Genomic DNA, 19,305 nt, shown 5'->3' with positions numbered 1-19,305 from the left:
ATCTGTCTGTAAACAATTGTTGGAAAAATGACTTGTGTCATGCACAAAGTAGATGTCCTAACCGACTTGCCAAAACTATAGCTTGTTAACAAGAAATGTGTGGAGTGGTTGAAAAACGAGTTTTAATGACTCCAACCCTGAGTGTACGTAAACTTCCGACTTCAACTGTAGATAGGTTCTCATGGGTACATACATCAACTCACAGACCATTCTCACAGATCATCCGTTTGTGTATGTATCCGATTTCATCCGTTTTTATGCGTCTCTGTCTCGCGACGGCCTCAAGAGAAAGACAGATTTAATGTTGACCCGTGGCCGTGGAGACCGAACTGGGGTGTGTGTCTGGACAGCTGATTGGTCAGTTGTTTGGGTTTTAGGGGCGTGGCCTTGGCTCCACCTCGGGGCCTTCCACCGATACCCAGGAAGTGGAGTCTGAAGGTCGTCCACTCCCCGAAGGTCATCTGGAGCAGCTGTTTGAGGTCGTCGGGATCACCGAAGACCAGCGCCTGGCCGGTGAGGTCATTGCTACGGACGATGTCTGCGTACTTCTCAGGGAGGTTCATCCTCGCCAGCTTTTTGGGGATTTGGAAAGATGCAGAACATATGTATTTCAGTTGAACATCTTTATTGTATTTAGCTGAGGTCTGAAGCTTTAATGGCAATGGGCCCTGGTCTAATGTAGAACCTAGGGCATTATATAGGGAATAGGGTTCCATGTGGGATGCAGCCAACCCCCTACCTCTTTGCAGACGTCCTCAGAGGTCATGTTGATAACAGTCCTGATGTTGAGAGGAGCCAGGTTCCTCCCCCACCCGGAATTCTTCAGCCCGGCGGTCCCTCTGATCCGGGCCAGCTCCCTCCTGATAGAATGATCCAGGTTGACCGTGGTCAGCTTGAACCTCTCCGCGTCCCTCACCATGAACTGGAAATCCACCTGGAGGATTGGAAGATGGAAGTGTGGTGAGTGTTGGAGGGACGCGGAGAGATGCACGCACACACAAACACACACACACTGTCACGGTTTCGGCCGAGGCTGCTCCTCCTCCTTGCTCGGGCAGGCTTCGGCGGTCGTCGTCCCCGGAGTACTAGCTATCACCGTTTGATGTTTTCGATGTTTGTTTGGTTTTGTCTGATTGTGTACACCTGTTTCCTTTTTGGTTGATTATGTCTCCTATAAGTTCTCGTTTTGTTAGTCATGTGTTGTGTGTTATTGTTCGCCTGTCTACTGGTGCGGCTCGTCATTTTGTATTTTGTTATATTCCGGTCGTCGCACTGTATTTGTTTTCGTGCGCCTTGGATATCCTGTGTTTTGCGCACTGTTGCGCATTGTCCGCCTCCTATGTTGTTGAGGCCAGGATCTGTTTAGTTTTGTGATCAGTAAAGTTGGTTAAACTGAGCTTCTGTGTCCTGCGTGTGACTCCTCCACCACATCCACATCAGCCGATTCTGACACACACACACACACACACACAGGTCGCTGGTTCAAATCTGTCACACCTTGAGGAACATTTCGAACATCTCTGGATCTCCGTCCTGCTCCAGCAGGTCTTTGATCTCCTCGCTCATCATGTGAAGCTCCATCCTCGAGTCGCTGAACACCTATTATAATATATATAATAATGTATTAATAATATATAATGTAATAAAATAATAATATATAATGTAATTATAATAATATAATATATGCCATTTAGCAGACCTCCCACAGCGTCTTGGACTGGTCGACGAGCGTTGCCGTCCCGACATCGATCTCCGCTCTCTGCTGCTCGTCCTCCAGACACTGTAGGATCCAGCTGAGACGACAGGGCCAATGGTTGGCCAGAACGACCTGTAATGTAGTGAACATAACTGTTAATCCAGTCCGTGTTTTCATTACACTACAGACTGACACTGTAACGATCCCGGCAGTCTGAGTCGGGTCCTGTCTGTGGACTAGTTTTTATGTTCGTGATCTCCAGTTTCCCGAGGGTTCTGGAACGCTCCGGGGAGCTCTCTTGATTTCCGCACCTGCATCCCATCAGCAATCTGCACACCTGGTCCTGATCATCACCCTTCTTAGGCTCTGGCCTAACATCCATTCCCTGCCGGATCGTTAGCCATAAACAGTATGTTTTGCCAGCGTATCAGCCTCAGAGTACTAGCGTTAGTTTTGTTGTTTTTTGCATCTTGTTGACCTGCCTTGTACTTACCTCCGTTTGTTCTGTCTACAGTCATTCTCCCGGAACCTTCACCCAACCCCTGCCGTGCCATCAGTTCATCTGCTACTTCACCACCACCTACTCATCTCCGCCACCCGCTCCGTCTACTGGACTATTCTGCATCTTTTCCCTGTAAATAAACACTCTCATTCGTTCAACTCACCTTGTCCTGGTCTGCTTCTGGGTTCGGTCTTAGAGAACCGTGACAGAACGATCCGGCCATTAATGAACCCAGCGGACCTGGACTCTGTTCGCCATGCCATTACCCATCAGGAGAAGATGTTGGGCCATCATAGCACGGTACTACAGGAGATCGCGTTGTCAGTTCGGAACCTTTCTACCGGTCTGACGGAGGTCCAGAACCAACGCAAGTCTCCGGTGGAGGATCCACTACCGGGTTTCACCCATCTCGCCTGCCGCTTCTGGAGCGGTGTCCTTCCCGTGAGCCCAAGGTTCCGACGCCGGATAAATATGAGGGGGAGCTGGGAAGATGCCGTTCCTTCCTTATGCAGTGTGGATTAGTGTTCGATCTACAGCCCTACTCTTATGCCACAGACAAGGCTAGGATAGCCTTTGTGATTGAGTTGCTGCGTGGTCGAGCGCTGGAGTGGGCTTCAGCCGTTTGGGAACGACAGGATCCCTGCATGGCGTCATACCAGGGGTTCACGGCCGAGATGAGGAAGCTCTTCGACCATTCCGTCCGAGGGAGGGACGCAGCTAGGCGCCTGTTTTCGCTTCGCCAAGGAACTCGCAGCGTGGCCGACTTCGTGATCGAGTTCAAGACGTTGGCTGTGGAGAGTGGGTGGAATGAGGAGTCTCTGCAAGCGGCCTTTTACCAGGGTCTGTCGGAGCAGCTCAAGGATGAGTTGATCTCCTATCCGGAGCCTAGTGACCTGGACAGCTTGGTAGCCTTGTCTATTCGGGTGGATAATCGAGTCCGAGAGCGAAGGAGGGAGAAGCAATGGGGTCCGTCCAATCGATCAGCTTCTCAGTTCCCAGTCGGGTCGGGTGGTGGACCAGAACACGTCGATCATTCTCCACCACAAAGGATTATTGGAGAGGTTCTCCTCTCCGATTCTGAACCCATGCAAGTGGGGGCGGCACGGGTTAACCAAGGAGGAGCGTCAACATAGACGTAAGACCAACTGTTGCCTCTACTGTGGTAGCTCGGGACATTACATCTCCACTTGTTCCCGGCGGTCGTCAAACTGCCCGGCTCGCTAAAGTTGGGAGGACTTTTAGCGAGCCAGTTTCAACCTCTCAGTACCTCTGTCAGACCCGTTTCCCGGCTACCCTTGTGAACAGGAATCAGAGCTTAGCGATTAACGCTTTTGTCGATTCAGGTGCCGATGGAAGCTTTCTTGATGCCGAGTTGGTGGAACAGCTGGGGCTTTCCAAGGAGCAATTGCCGGAAGCCATTGAAGCGACCACTCTGAACGGCAGTAGTCTGGCACGTATCACGATGAGGACTGAACCGGTTAAGATGCTGTTGTCGGGGAATCATTCGGAGATGATTTCATTCTTCATTCTGCCGTCTTCCCATGTTCCTCTAGTCCTTGGATACCCCTGGCTGAAGGAACACAATCCCACGTTCGATTGGGTGACGGGCAAGGTAACGAGTTGGAGCCTTGATTGTCATGCTAACTGTCTCAAGACTGCCTGTCCCCATTCGGTTCCCAGTCAGGTGATTGAGGCTAAACCCCCAGATTTGTCCCTGGTTCCCGAGACATATCACGATTTGGGGGAAGTGTTCAGTAAGCAGAAGGCTCTGTCACTCCCTCCCCACCGACCATATGATTGTGCCATCAACCTGTTCCCTGGAGCTGTCTACCCCAAGGGAAGGTTATACAGTATCTCCCGCCCTGAACGTGAGGCTTTGGAGACCTACATCAAGGAGTCCCTAGCTGCTGGTCTCGTTCGTCCCTCGTCATCACCCCCTGGGGCAGGATTCTTCTTTGTGGGTAAGAAGGATGGCTCTCTTCGACCGTGTATTGATTATCGGGGGTTGAATGACATCACGGTCAAGAACAAGTATCCCCTGCCCTTGATGAGTTCTGCCTTCGACTCCTTACAGGGTGCTACGGTGTTCACCAAGCTAGACCTACGCAATGCGTATCACATGGTCCGGATCAGAGAGGGAGACGAGTGGTTGACGGGTTTCAATACACCGATGGGTCACTTCGAGTATCAGGTGATGCCGTTTGGACTGACCAATGCTCCAGCGGTATTCCAGAGTATGGTGAACGACGTCCTGAGAGATATGATCGGTCTCTTTGTGTTTGTTTACCTGGATGACATTCTGATCTTCTCGAAGGAACCTTCCGACCACGTCCAGCATGTCCGGCAGGTTCTGCAGCGATTGTTGGAGAATCGCCTGTTCGTGAAGGCCGAGAAGTGCGAGTTCCACGCCCACACGACATCCTTTCTCGGGTACATCATCTCCAGGGGAGAGATTAGGATGGACCAGGAGAAGGTTAGAGCGGTTCTGGAATGGGCCCAGCCCGGTACGAGATTGCAGCTCCAGAGATTTTGGGGTTTGCGAATTTCTACCGCAGATTCATCCGGGATTACAGCCGTGGTGGCCGCTCCGTTAACGGCCTTGACTTCCAGTATCAGGAGCTTCAAGTGGAATCCGGAGGCGGATCGAGCGTTTCTGGATTTGAAGAGGCGATTCACCAACGCACCGATTCTCTCTCAACCGGACACGGACCGTCAGTTCTGCCGTTGAAGTGGACGCGTCCGATGTGGGAGTTGGCGCCATCCTGTCGCAGCGATGCTCCACGGACAGTAAACTCCATCCCTGCGCCTACTACTCGTCGCCTTTCGCCTGCGGAGAGGAATTACGATGTGGGTAACCGGGAGCTTCTCGCGGTGAAACTTGCCTTGGAGGAGTGGCGCCACTGGTTGGAGGGGGCGGAGCAGCCGTTTATTGTCTGGACTGACCACAAGAATCTTGCTTACGTGCAATCGGCTAGACGTCTCAACTCCCGTCAGGCCAGGTGGTCGTTGTTTTTCGGACGATTCAATTTTTCCCTGACGTTCCGACCTGGATCTAAGAACGGCAAGGCGGACGCCTTTGTCTCGGATGTTCTCCAAGACGGAGGAGAGTGGGTCCAAGACCGAGACAATTCTCCCCCGGAACTGCGTCGTGGGAGCTGTTAGGTGGAAGATTGAGGAGGAGGTGATGGCGCTCTTCGGACGCAGCCCGGTCCCGGTAACGGTCCACCCGGTCGGTTGTTTGTGCCTGAGTCGGTTCGTCCCTGCGGTCCTCAAATGGTCCCACGCCAGCAAGATGGCTTGTCACCCTGGCGTGGCTCGAACGATGGCGTTTCTTCGCAGACGCTTTTTGGTGGCCTGCCATGGCCGAGGATACTCGGGGTTATGTTGCTGCCTGTCCAGTGTGTGCGCAGAATAAGAGTACCAATCGGCCCAGCTCTGGACTACTTCACCCCCCTTCCTATTCCCCGCGACCATGGTCGCATCTGGCCCTGGACTTTGTCACTGGGTTGCCCGCTTCTGAGGGGAACACGGTCGTTCTGACTATCGTGGACAGATTCAGCAAGTTCGCCCACTTTGTGCCAATTGCCAAGCTTCCCTCTGCCTCGGAGACGTCCGAGATCCTGGTTAGGGAGGTTTTCAGGGTCCACGGGTTGCCCAGTGATATCGTTTTCCGACCGTGGCCCTCAGTTTACCTCTGCTGTCTGGAAGTCCTTCTGTTTGGCCATTGGAGCTACCGTCAGTCTCACATCTGGTTTTCACCCCCAATCTAATGGTCAGGCGGAGAGAGCCAACCAGAAGATGGAATCCACGCTACGCTGCCTGGCCTCTTCCAACCCCACCTCCTGGGTCTCTCAGTTGCCTTGGGTTGAGTATGCCCACAATACTCTCCCTACATCTGCCACTGGGATGTCTCCCTTCCAGTGCCTGTATGGCTACCAACCTCCCTTGTTCCCTTCTCAGGAGAAGGAGCTCTCAGTGCCTTCTGTTCAGGTCCATATTCGTCGTTGCCACCGGACCTGGCATCGGGCCAGAAAAGCACTCCTTAGAGTTTCGGACCGGTATCAGCTCCAGGCGAATCGTCGCCGGATCCCCGCCTCCCACCTACACCATCGGAGATAGGGTCTGGTTGGCCACACGGGATCTTCCTTTACGGACTGAGTCTAGGAAGTTGTTACCGAAGTTCATTGGTCCGTTTGTGGTGGAGAAGGTGATCAATCCCGGTGGCAGTTCGACTCAAACTCCCGAGGACGCTCAGAGTCCATCCCACCTTTCATGTCTCCTGCCTCAAGCCTGTTTTCCTCAGTCCTCTGTTGCCTCCTCCGCCTCCTCCTCCTCCTCCTCGGATGATCGGAGGTGGTCCTGCCTACACGGTGCGTCGCATCATGGATTCCAGACGGCGGGGCCGGGGTTTCCAGTATCTCGTGGACTGGGAGGGGTATGGTCCTGAAGAGAGGAGTTGGATTCCGCGGCGACAGGTCCTAGATGCTGACCTCATCAGTGACTTCTACCGCCTCCATCCTGGCGCTCCGGGAGTCCGCCCGGTGGCGTCTGGCCGGAGGGGGTACTGTAACGATCCCGGCAGTCTGAGTCGGGTCCTGTCTGTGGACTAGTTTTTATGTTCGTGATCTCCAGTTTCCCGAGGGTTCTGGAACGCTCCGGGAGCTCTCTTGATTTCCGCACCTGCATCCCATCAGCAATCTGCACACCTGGTCCTGATCATCACCCTTCTTAGGCTCTGGCCTAACATCCATTCCCTGCCGGATCGTTAGCCATAAACAGTATGTTTTGCCAGCGTATCAGCCTCAGAGTACTAGCGTTAGTTTTGTTGTTTTTTGCATCTTGTTGACCTGCCTTGTACTTACCTCCGTTTGTTCTGTCTACAGTCATTCTCCCGGAACCTTCACCCAACCCCTGCCGTGCCATCAGTTCATCTGCTACTTCACCACCACCTACTCATCTCCGCCACCCGCTCCGTCTACTGGACTATTCTGCATCTTTTCCCTGTAAATAAACACTCTCATTCGTTCAACTCACCTTGTCCTGGTCTGCTTCTGGGTTCGGTCTTAGAGAACCGTGACAGACACTCAGAATTCCATTGCATGTTTTACTCAGGCAGTAGTTGAGCTACAGAGCCAGTGAAAAACAATGCATGTAGCTATCCCCACAATGCTTTCAGTAAAGTTCAACAAACGATATCAGATGCCCCAACCAACTTCTGTTTTTCTAAACATATCATTTTTATTACTCCCTTACTCTCTCTTCCCTCCCTCTCTCATTCTCCCTCCCTCCCTCCCTCCCTCCCTCCCTCTTTCTTCCTCCCTCCCTCCCTCCCTCCCTCCCTCCCTCCCTCTCTCTCTCTCCCTCCCTCCTCCCCTCCCTCTCTCCCTCCCTTCCTCCTCCCTCCCTCCCCCTCTCCCCCTCTCCAACATTAATAGGGGTGTTCCAGTACCCAGGCAGCGCTGTTCTCTGGCTGGGGCAGCTCCGTCTTCCTCCCTCCCCTCCCTCCCTCTCTCCCTCCCTCCCTCCCTCCCTCCCTCTCCAACATTAAGAGGGGTGTTCCAGTACCCAGGCAGCGCTGTTCTCTGGCGGGGGCAGCTCCGTCTTCAGAGCCTCCGTGAGCACCACGGTCACCCTAATGGAGTTGATGACCCGTCTCATGGACATGGTGTCATCAGAGATGTAGTGGTGGAGTTTCCCTCTGCTGCTGGACAGGATGCTCTCCAACGCAGATTCTATTGCCTTGTCCACCTCATCCTCACTCAGCGCAAACGCCACGTACGCCTCCTCGATGTGGTTGTCTATCAAAGGAATACTGGTCTCCTTCAGAATACTTGATGTCTCCTTTGTTTGGAGGGGGGCGCTCTCGATACAGGAGAGGGATGTCTCTTGGTTGCCCAGGTCCAGCTCGATCTCCTTTGACCCCTGACCCTTGACTTCTTCCGTGATCTCTGATTGGCCTCTAACGATATTGTAGAACACCTTTGCGAGAGAGACAGAGAGAGAGGGAGAGAGACAGAGACAGCGACAGAGAGATAATAGTTTTTATTACACAGTTTGGAAGCATTACAGAGTATGGATGGCAGCATGTATCCATTTCATATAGAACACCCTGTGCTTGGAGGCGTGGCAGAGCGGCGGTATGGTGAAGGCCAGGGTCACGATGCGGTTCAAGAAGGCATAGGCTCTGTCTTCTTTACTGAAGCACCCGTCTGCATAGTTCACCTGTTGGAGAGAAACTAACTGTGTTAGTTAATAATGACAGCCAGCTATTATTGCCCTATTCACATTCTAACACTGTAAATGATTTTTATTATAAAGATATTGATTCACATTCTTCCACTGTAAATCTTTTAAATAGTCAATGTTTCAGCTCTAAGGCTTTTCTCAAGACCAGACTTTTCCCTCTAGTGTGTAGCCCTGGAGGACTGGAGGACTGGAGGACTGGAGGACTGGAGGACTGGAGGACTGGAGGACTGGAGGGAACCACTGTTGGGGGGACTGGAGGACTGGAGGACTGGAGGACTGGAGGACTGGAGGGAACCACTGTTGGGGGGACTGGAGGACTGGAGGACTGGAGGGAACCACTGTTGGGGGGACTGGAGGACTGGAGGACTGGAGGACTGGAGGGAACCACTGTTGGGGGTACTGGAGGACTGGAGGGAACCACTGTTGGGGGGACTGGAGGACTGGAGGACTGGAGGACTGGAGGGAACCACTGTTGGGGGGTACTGGAGGACTGGAGGGAACCACTGTTGGGGGACTGGAGGACTGGAGGACTGGAGGGAACTACTGTTGGGGGGTACTGGAGGACTGGAGGGAACCACTGTTGGGGGTACTGGAGGACTGGAGGACTGGAGGACTGGAGGGAACTACTGTTGGGGGTACTGGAGGACTGGAGGGAACCACTGTTGGGGGTACTGGAGGACTGGAGGACTGGAGGACTGGAGGGAACTACTGTTGGGGGGACTGGAGGACTGGAGGGAACCACTGTTGGGGGGACTGGAGGACTGGAGGACTGGAGGACTGGAGGGAACCACTGTTGGGGGGACTGGAGGACTGGAGGGAACCACTGTTGGGGGGACTGGAGGACTGGAGGGAACCACTGTTGGGGGACTGGAGGACTGGAGGACTGGAGGGAACCACTGTTGGGGGGACTGGAGGACTGGAGGGAACCACTGTTGGGGGACTGGAGGACTGGAGGACTGGAGGACTGGAGGGAACCACTGTTGGGGGGACTGGAGGACTGGAGGGAACCACTGTTGGGGGTACTGGAGGACTGGAGTTGGGAACCACTGTTGGGGGGACTGGAGGACTGGAGTTGGGAACCACTGATGGGGGGACTGGAGGACTGGAGTTGGGAACCACTGTTGGGGGTACTGGAGGACGGGAGGACGGGAGGGAACCACTGTTGGGGGTACTGGAGGACTGGAGTTGGGAACCACTGTTGGGGGGACTGGAGGACTGGAGTTGGGAACCACTGTTGGGGGTACTGGAGGACTGGAGTTGGGAACCACTGTTGGGGGGACTGGAGTTGGGAACCACTGTTGGGAGGACTGGAGTTGGGAACCACTGTTGGGAGGACTGGAGGACTGAAGTTGGGAACCACTGATGGGGGACTGGAGGACTGGAGTTGGGAACCACTGATGGGGGGACTGGAGGACTGGAGTTGGGAACCACTGATGGGGGGACTGGAGGACTGGAGTTGGGAACCACTGATGGGGGACTGGAGGACTGGAGTTGGGAACCACTGATGGGGGACTGGAGGACTGGAGTTGGGAACCACTGTTGGGGGGACTGAAGTTGGGAACCACTGTTGGGAGGACTGGAGTTGGGAACCACTGTTGGGAGGACTGGAGGACTGAAGTTGGGAACCACTGATGGGGGGACTGGAGTTGGGAACCACTGTTGGGAGGACTGGAGTTGGGAACCACTGTTGCGGGACTGGAGGACTGAAGTTGGGAACCACTGATGGGGGTACTGGAGGACTGGAGTTGGGAACCACTGTTGGGGGACTGGAGGACTGGAGTTGGGAACCACTGTTGCGGGCCCTGAGTTGGGAACCACTGTTGGGAGGACTGGAGTTGGGAACCACTGTTGCGGGACTGGAGGACTGAAGTTGGGAACCACTGTTGGGGGTACTGGAGGACTGGAGTTGGGAACCACTGTTGGGGGGACTGGAGGACTGGAGTTGGGAACCACTGATGGGGGGACTGGAGGACTGGAGTTGGGAACCACTGTTGGGGGGACTGGAGGACTGGAGTTGGGAACCACTGTTGGGGGACTGGAGGACTGGAGTTGGGAACCACTGATGGGGGGACTGGAGGACTGGAGTTGGGAACCACTGATGGGGTACTGGAGGACTGGAGTTGGGAACCACTGTTGCGGGACTGGAGTTGGGAACCACTGTTGGGAGGACTGGAGTTGGGAACCACTGTTGCGGGACTGGAGGACTGAAGTTGGGAACCACTGTTGGGGGTACTGGAGGACTGAAGTTGGGAACCACTGATGGGGGGACTGGAGGACTGGAGGGAACCACTGATGGGGGGACTGGAGGACTGGAGTTGGGAACCACTGTTGGAGGTACTGGAGGACTGGAGTTGGGAACCACTGTTGGAGGACTGGAGTTGGGAAACACTGTTGGGGGTAATGGAGGACTGGAGGGTTTTTCTTAATTTTTACTATTTTCTACATTGTAGAATAATAGTGAAGACATCAAAACTATGAAATACCACATATAGAATCATGTAGTAACCAAAAACGTGTTAAAAAGAATCCACATACAGTGAGGGAAAAAAGTATTTGATCCCCTGCTGAAGTTTTCCCACTGACAAAGAAATGATCAGTCTATAATTTTAATGGTAGGTTTATTTGAACAGTGAGAGACAGAATAACAACAAAAAAATCCAGAAAAACGCATGTAAAAAATGTTATAAATGTATTTGCATTTTAATGAGGGAAATAAGTATTTCAAACTCTCCACCATGGCCAAGACCAAAGAGCTCTCCAAGGATGTCAGGGAGAAGATTGTAGACCTACACAAGGCTGGAATGGTCTACAAGACCATCGCCAAGCAGCTTGGTGAGAAGGTGACAACAGTTGGTGCGAATTTTTGCAAATGGAAGAAACACAAAATAACTGTCAATCTCCCTCTGCCTGGGGCTCCATGCAAGATCTCACCTCGTGGAGTTGCAATGATCATGAGAATGGTGAGGAATCAGCCCAGAACTACACAGGAGGATCTTGTCAATGATCTCAAGGCAGCTGGGACAATAGCTCTTTGGCATCAACTCAACTCGCTGTGTTTGGAGGAGGAGGAATGCTGCCAATGACCCCAAGAACACCATCTCCACCGTCAAACATGGAGGTGGAAACATTATGCTTTGGGGGTGTTTTTCTGCTAAGGGGACAGGACAACTTCACCGCATCAAAGGGAACGATGGACGGGCCATGTACCGTCAAATCTTGTGTGAGAACCTCCTTCCCTCAGCCAGGGCATTGAAAATGGGTCGTGGATGGGTATTCCAGCATGACAATGACCCAAAACACACGGCCAAGGCAACAAAGGAGTGGCTCAAGAAGAAGCACATTAAGGTCCTAGAGTGGCCTAGCCAGTCTCCAGACCTTAATCCCATAGAACATCTGTGGAGGGAGCTGAAGGTTCGAGTTGCCAAATCTCAGCTTCGAAACCTTAATGACTTGGAGAAGATCTGCAAAGAGGAGTGGAACAAAATCCCTCCTGAGATGTATCCAATCCTGGTGGCCAACTACAAGAAACGTCTGACCTCTGTGATTGCCAACAAGGGTTTTGCCACCAAGTACTAAGTCATGTTTTGCAGAGGGGTCAAATACTTATTTCCCTCATTAAAATGCAAATCAATTTATAACATTTTTGACATGCATTTTTCAGGATTTTCTGTTGTTATTCTGTCTCTCACTGTTCAAATAAACCTACCATTAAAATTATAGACTGATCATGTTCTTTGTCAGTGGGCAAACGTACAAAATCAGCAGGGGATCAAATACTTTGTTCCCTCACTGTATATTTTATATTTGAGATTCTTCAAAGTAGCCACCCTTTGCCTTGATGACAGCTTTGCACACTCTTGGCACTTTTGACTGGTAGTACAAATTAAGAAAAACCCTTGAATGAGTAGGTGTGTCCAACCCTTTTCTGTTTAGTACTGAACTCAACCCTGGAATTTAGCGTCTTCCACAGGGCTTAATTCTGTGAGTGCTGTTGTTGATTAAAACTGTAGAAATCTGTCTGCATATTTTAAGACATATGGGGACATATGGGGTGTAGTGAGATACCCAATGGGCTGGAGGATTCTCTTCTCATCACTCATCTTGAAAAAAAACTATACAAAAAACGTGGAAATCAATCAATCCGCCATTATTGACACAATTATTGAAATATTGAAATAGCATTGGGAGCCGAGAAAAACTAATTGGCACAATTTAAGACCAAGTGGCAAAACAATAATACAGACAGTAGTATGGGATGGAGGTGTGAACCTGCTGGTCTTAGTCTACCTGTTGAACCAGGGCCTCAGGGGGGTTGACTGATAATACAATATGTACCTGTTGAACCAGGACCTCAGGGGGGTTGACTGGTATTACAGTATGTACCTGTTGAACCAGGACCTCAGGGTTGACTGATAATACAGTATGTACCTGTTGAACCAGGACCTCAGGGTTGACTGATAATACAGTATGTACCTGTTGATCCAGGACCTCAGGGTTGACTGGTAATACAGTATGTACCTGTTGAACCAGGACCTCAGGGTTGACTGATAATACAGGATGTACCTGTTGAACCAGGACCTCAGGGTTGACTGATAATACAGTATGTACCTGTTGAACCAGGACCTCAGGGTTGACTGATAATACAATATGTACCTGTTGAACCAGGACCTCAAGGTTTACTGATAATACAGTATGTCCCTGTTGAACCAGGACCTCAGGGTTGACTGATAATACAATATGTACCTGTTGAACCAGGACCTCAGGGTTGACTGATAATACAGTATGTACCTGTTGAACCAGGACCTCAGGGGGGTTGACTGATAATACAGTATGTACCTGTTGAACCAGGACCTCAGGGGGGTTGACTGATAATACAGTATGTACCTGTTGAACCAGGACCTCAGGGTTGACTGATAATACAGTATGTACCTGTTGAACCAGGACCTCAGGGGGGTTGACTGATAATACAGTATGTACCTGTTGAACCAGGACCTCAGGGTTGACTGATAATACAGTATGTACCTGTTGAACCAGGACCTCAGGGGGGTTGACTGATAATACAATACGTGCCTGTTGAACCAGGACCTCAGGGTTGACTGATAATACAGTATGTACCTGTTGAACCAGGACCTCAGGGTTGACTGATAATACAGTATGTACCTGTTAAACCAGGACCTCAGGGTTGACTGGTAACAATATGTACCTGTTGAACCAGGACCTCAGGGTTGACTGGTATACAATATGTACCTGTTGAACCAGGACCTCAGGGTTGACTGATAATACAGGATGTACCTGTTGAACCAGGACCTCAGGGTTGACTGATAATACAGGATGTACCTGTTGAACCAGGACCTCAGGGTTGACTGATAATACAGGATGTACCTGTTGAACCAGGACCTCAGGGTTGACTGATAATACAGGATGTACCTGTTGAACCAGGACCTCAGGGTTGACTGATAATACAGTATGTACCTGTTGAACCAGGACCTCAGGGGGGTTGACTGATAATACAATACGTGCCTGTTGAACCAGGACCTCAGGGTTGACTGATAATACAGTATGTACCTGTTGAACCAGGACCTCAGGGTTGACTGATAATACAGTATGTACCTGTTAAACCAGGACCTCAGGGTTGACTGGTAACAATATGTACCTGTTGAACCAGGACCTCAGGGTTGACTGGTATACAATATGTACCTGTTGAACCAGGACCTCAGGGTTGACTGATAATACAGGATGTACCTGTTGAACCAGGACCTCAGGGTTGACTGATAATACAGGATGTACCTGTTGAACCAGGACCTCAGGGTTGACTGATAATACAGTATGTACCTGTTGAACCAGGACCTCAGGGTTGACTGGTAATACAGGATGTACCTGTTGAACCAGGACCTCAGCGGCGTTGACTGATAATACAGTATGTACCTGTTGAACCAGGACCTCAGGGTTGACTGATAATACAGGATGTACCTGTTGAACCAGGACCTCAGGGTTGACTGATAATACAGTATGTACCTGTTGAACCAGGACCTCAGGGTTGACTGGTAATACAGGATGTACCTGTTGAACCAGGACCTCAGCGGCGTTGACTGATAATACAGTATGTACCTGTTGAACCAGGACCTCAGGGTTGACTGATAATACAGGATGTACCTGTTGAACCAGGACCTTAGGGGGGTTGACTGATAATACAGGATGTACCTGTTGAACCAGGACCTCAGGGTTGACTGATAATACAGTATGTACCTGTTGAACCAGGACCTCAGGGTTGACTGCCAGCAGAGAGATAAAGGGGGACTCCTCATCAGAGAGCAGTATACTGATAGCATCCAGGACCCCAACAATCTTCTTAGGAGCACATCGGTCCAGGTTAGTGATCTCCAGGACCACGCGGATCCTCCTCTGCTCAAACACCTCCATGAACTGGATGAACCTGGACAACAGCCACATCTCCTTCCTCACCTGGGAGAGAGGGGGAGGAAGGAGAGAGAGAGAGAGAGAGAGAGAGAGAGAGAGAGAGAGAGAGAGACAGAGAGAGAGACAGAGAGGGGGGGAAGGGAGGGAGAGAGAGAGAGAGACAGAGAGACAGAGAGAGACAGAGAGAGAGAGAGAGAGAGAGACAGAGAGAGACAGAGAGACAGAGAGACAGAGAGGGGGGGAAGGGAGAGAGAGAGAGAGAGAGAGAGGGGGAGAGGGGGAGAGACAGAGACAGAGAGGGGGGGAGGAAGGGAGAGAGAGAGAGAGAGAGAGAGAGAGAGACAGAGAGACACAGACAGAGAGACAGAGACAGAGAGGGGGGGAGGAAGGGGGGGAGAGAGAGAAAGAGAAAAGTTGGAGAAAGCAGGTTAAGGAAATGAATCATTGGTCAAAGGTAGTGCACTATGTTCCATTATATATTTCCCCACCTCGTTCATGAACCCTAGTTGGCCGCTGAGCCTCTCGTTGTCCAGCGCCTTACGGACGTTCAGGTCCTGGTTGAAGATCAAGTTCTTTCCCATCTGGAATGTGAACCGTATAGCTCCTGCTGCAGGGACCCCCAGGGCAGCGAGCGCCAGTCCTCGAACACGCCGGGTCCCTCTTTGGGCTTCACTCGGGCCTTCTCCTTCTGTTCCATTTCCTGATCCCAGTCCGTCCAGCTCTGGTGCTTCTGGAAACTCCGGGAAGCCAAACTTCACCTATTAGGTCCAGGAACACAAGGTTTCAGGACAACGTCCTATTCAGTGTTTGCTGAGTATTTATTTTCCATCTTGATGTTGATTGGTGAACTTTTCATGCTGCCAAAGATTCCCTCATTCCTAGTCATTTTGTATCACCTTGCTTCACTGGTCCCTTAATTTACAGTGGGGGAAAAAAGTATTTAGTCAGCCACCAATTGTGCAAGTTCTCCCACTTAAAAAGATGAGAGAGGCCTGTAATTTTCATCATAGGTACACGTCAACTATGACAGACAAAATGAGAATTTTTTTTCCAAAAAATCACATTGTAGGATTTTTATGAATTTATTTGCAAATTATGGTGGAAAATAAGTATTTGATCAATAACAAAAGTTTCTCAATACTTTGTTATATACCCTTTGTTGGCAATGACACAAGGTTTTCACACACTGTTGCTGGTATTTTGGCCCATTCCTCCATGCAGATCTCCTCTAGAGCAGTGATGTTTTGGAGCTGTCGCTGGGCAACACAGACTTTCAACTCCCTCCAAAGATTTTCTATGGGGTTGAGATCTGGAGACTGGCTAGGCCACTCCAGGACCTTGAAATGCTTCTTACGAAGCCACTCCTTCGTTGCCCGGGCGGTGTGTTTGGGATCATTGTCATGCTGAAAGACCCAGCCACGTTTCATCTTCAATGCCCTTGCTGATGGAAGGAGGTTTTCACTCAAAATCTCACGATACATGGCCCCATTCATTCTTTCCTTTACACGGATCAGTCGTCCTGGTCCCTTTGCAGAAAAACAGCCCCAAAGCATGATGTTTCCACCCCCATGCTTCACAGTAGGTATGGTGTTCTTTGGATGCAACTCAGCATTCTTTGTCCTCCAAACACGACGAGTTGAGTTTTTACCAAAAAGTTATATTTTGGTTTCATCTGACCATATGACATTCTCCCAATCCTCTTCTGGATCATCCAAATGCACTCTAGCAAACTTCAGACGGGCCTGGACATGTACTGGCTTAAGCAGGGGGACACGTCTGGCACTGCAGGATTTGAGTCCCTGGCAGCGTAGTGTGTTACTGATGGTAGGCTTTGTTACTTTGGTCCCAGCTCTCTGCAGGTCATTTACTAGGTCCCCCGTGTGGTTCTGGGATTTTTTGCTCACCGTTCTTGTGATCATTTTGACCCCACGGGGTGAGATCTTGCGTGGAGCCCCAGATCGAGGGAGATTATCAGTGGTCTTGTATGTCTTCCATTTCCTAATAATTGCTCCCACAGTTGATTTCTTCAAACCAAGCTGCTTACCTATTGCAGATTCAGTCTTCCCAGCCTGGTGCAGGTCTACAATTTTGTTTCTGGTGTCCTTTGACAGCTCTTTGGTCTTGGCCATAGTGGAGTTTGGAGTGTGACTGTTTGAGGTTGTGGACAGGTGTCTTTTATACTGATAACAAGTTCAAACAGGTGCCATTAATACAGGTACCGAGTCGAGGACAGAGGAGCCTCTTAAAGAAGAAGTTACAGGTCTGTGAGAGCCAGAAATCTTGCTTGTTTGTAGGTGACCAAATACTTATTTTCCACCATAATTTGCAAATAAATTCATAAAAAATCCTACAATGTGATTTTCTGGAGAAAAAAAATCTCAATTTGTCTGTCATAGTTGACGTGTACCTATGATGAAAATTACAGGCCTCTCTCATCTTTTTAAGTGGGAGAACTTGCACAATTGGTGGCTGACTAAATACTTTTTCCCCCACTGTACAATCCTTCCTCATTTATGCTAAACATATTATGGGATATTAGAAATTGAATTGACCTTGTTACTATGGGTCTATCCCAGAATGGCACCCTGTTCCCTATAATGCACTACTTTTGACCAGAGCCTCCATGGGTCCTGGTCAAAAGTAGTGCACTATAAAGGCAATAGGATGCCATTTGGGATGCAAGCTATAACAACCTTTTGATCCTCACCAGGAAGACGAGGACTGTGAGAGCAGCGAGCAGCGCGGCCAGGACCAGGGACCAGAGAGGAAACAGCAGAACTTCTTAGACCTCCATTCTGACGGCGTGTTTTCAATCACCTTCTTCCTCACCTCATTCGTTCTCGTCGTGCTGCGCCACACGGTACAGACCCAGCTGAAGAACAAAAAGAAGAAGACTTTATTGTCCATTGTCTTGATGTTTCCAGTCAGAGCTGGGTTTGGAACCCGACAACACTCTAACCTCTTTCATTTGATTTAACCATTATTCATCCAGGAAGTCCTGTTGAGGTCAAAATACCTATTTTATAAGGGAGCCCTCTAACCTCTGACCTCTAGCCTCTAACCTCTAGGCTACCTACCTGACCTCTAGCCTCTAACCTCTGACCTCTAGCCTCTAACCTCTAGGCTACCTACCTGACCTCTAGCCTCTAACCTCTGGGCTACCTACCTGACCTCTAGCCTCTAACCTCTGACCTCTAGCCTCTAACCTCTAGGCTACCTACCTGACCTCTAGCCTCTAACCTCTAGGCTACCTACCTGACCTCTAGCCTCTAACCTCTAGGCTACCTACCTGACCTCTAGCCTCTAACCTCTAGGCTACCTACCTGAAGTCAATCTCTAACCTCTAGGCTACCTACCTGAAGTCAATCTCTAACCTCTAGGCTACCTACCTGAAGTCAATCTCTAACCTCTAGGCTACCTACCTGAAGTCAATCTCTAACCTCTAGGCTACCTACCTGAAGTCAATCTCTAACCTCTGGGCTACCTACCTGAAGTCAATCTCTAACCTCTGGGCTACCTACCTGAAGTCAATCTCTAACCTCTGGGCTACCTACCTGAAGTCAATCTCTAACCTCTAGGCTACCTACCTGACCTCTAGCCTCTAACCTCTAGGCTACCTACCTGAAGTCAATCTCTAACCTCTAGGCTACCTACCTGAAGTCAATCTCTAACCTCTAGGCTACCTACCTGAAGTTAACCTCTAATCCTTACCTATAACCTCCTGACCTCCCCAGCTAGCACGTAACGTTCTGAGAACCCTATGTTTCTTAGAGCTTGGTGAGAGTGTGGTTGTCCTGTAGTTATTTTGCATACAACCTTCCCACAATGTTCTGGGAATGGTGCAGGATACCCAGCTAGCACATAATGTTCTGAGAATCATATGTTTGTTAGGTGGGAATATCAGTACTTCAGCATAACGTTTCCTACAGGTTTCGTCATGGTTCTATTTTTAAAAGTAATGTTCTCAAATTGTTTCCGAGAACGTTAAGAAACAACGTTCTTCTGTGGGAATTTCAGTACTTCAGCATAACATTTTCTGCAGGTTTCCTCATGGTTCTATTTAAAGTCATGTTCTCAGAACAATTAGAAAAGTTTCCATAAAAACCACAAGAAAACATTAGTAACTGTCATGAGCCCTCTCACTCCACCGGGTTACCACCTTAATTGGTTTCCACTATCTTCCACTCTGCTCACCTCCCTCTCTCTATTCAGCCTAACTAGCTCCACCTGTCCCTGCTCTGCTCGGCTCTAATTACTCTGCCAGCTGCGCTGCATTACCCACTAACCTCTCCCAGCATTTAAGGCCCTGTCTTTCAGCTCTCCGGTGTCAGATCGTCTGCAAAGCTCACACCCGGAACCTGTTTGCTCGCGCTTCTGGCTCACCCTGGTTTTGTGACCCCGGACCTGCCTGGTTTTTGGATACTCTTCTGCCTCAGGAGATCCA

The 19,305-nt window shown here is 50.3% G+C and overlaps 1 protein-coding gene across 1 annotated transcript; it reads right to left on the bottom strand.

The window, feature by feature from the left end:
• Positions 1–105: 105 nt before the first annotated feature.
• LOC121565108 (NTPase KAP family P-loop domain-containing protein 1) lies at positions 106–17,622 on the bottom strand. Its single transcript, XM_045220642.1, has 9 exons — positions 17,569–17,622; positions 15,350–15,619; positions 14,691–14,906; positions 8,307–8,420; positions 7,764–8,177; positions 1,700–1,828; positions 1,498–1,599; positions 740–934; positions 106–572 (listed from the first exon to the last, which is right to left on the bottom strand). The coding sequence occupies exons 2-9, from the start codon at positions 15,440–15,442 to the stop codon at positions 282–284; spliced, it is 1,554 nt and encodes a 517-aa protein (XP_045076577.1). The 5' UTR covers positions 15,443–15,619; positions 17,569–17,622; the 3' UTR covers positions 106–281.
• Positions 17,623–19,305: the final 1,683 nt, after the last annotated feature.

This window comes from Coregonus clupeaformis, unplaced genomic scaffold (genome assembly GCF_020615455.1).
Source record: "Coregonus clupeaformis isolate EN_2021a unplaced genomic scaffold, ASM2061545v1 scaf4683, whole genome shotgun sequence".
In the NCBI taxonomy this organism is placed as follows: domain Eukaryota; kingdom Metazoa; phylum Chordata; class Actinopteri; order Salmoniformes; family Salmonidae; genus Coregonus; species Coregonus clupeaformis.
This window is presented reverse-complemented; position numbering and strand designations above follow the sequence as displayed.

Bases quoted from the DNA above. Each gene is read 5' to 3' on its own strand.
- LOC121565108 (XM_045220642.1), bottom strand. From the start codon at position 15,442: ATGGGAAAGAACTTGATCTTCAACCAGGACCTGAACGTCCGTAAGGCG. The intron at 14,907-15,349 runs GTGGGGAAATAT...CCTCTCTCCCAG, and splicing joins AACTAGGGTTCATGAACGAG to GTGAGGAAGGAGATGTGGCT. The intron at 573-739 runs GTAGGGGGTTGG...ATCCCCAAAAAG, and splicing joins CTGAGGACGTCTGCAAAGAG to CTGGCGAGGATGAACCTCCC.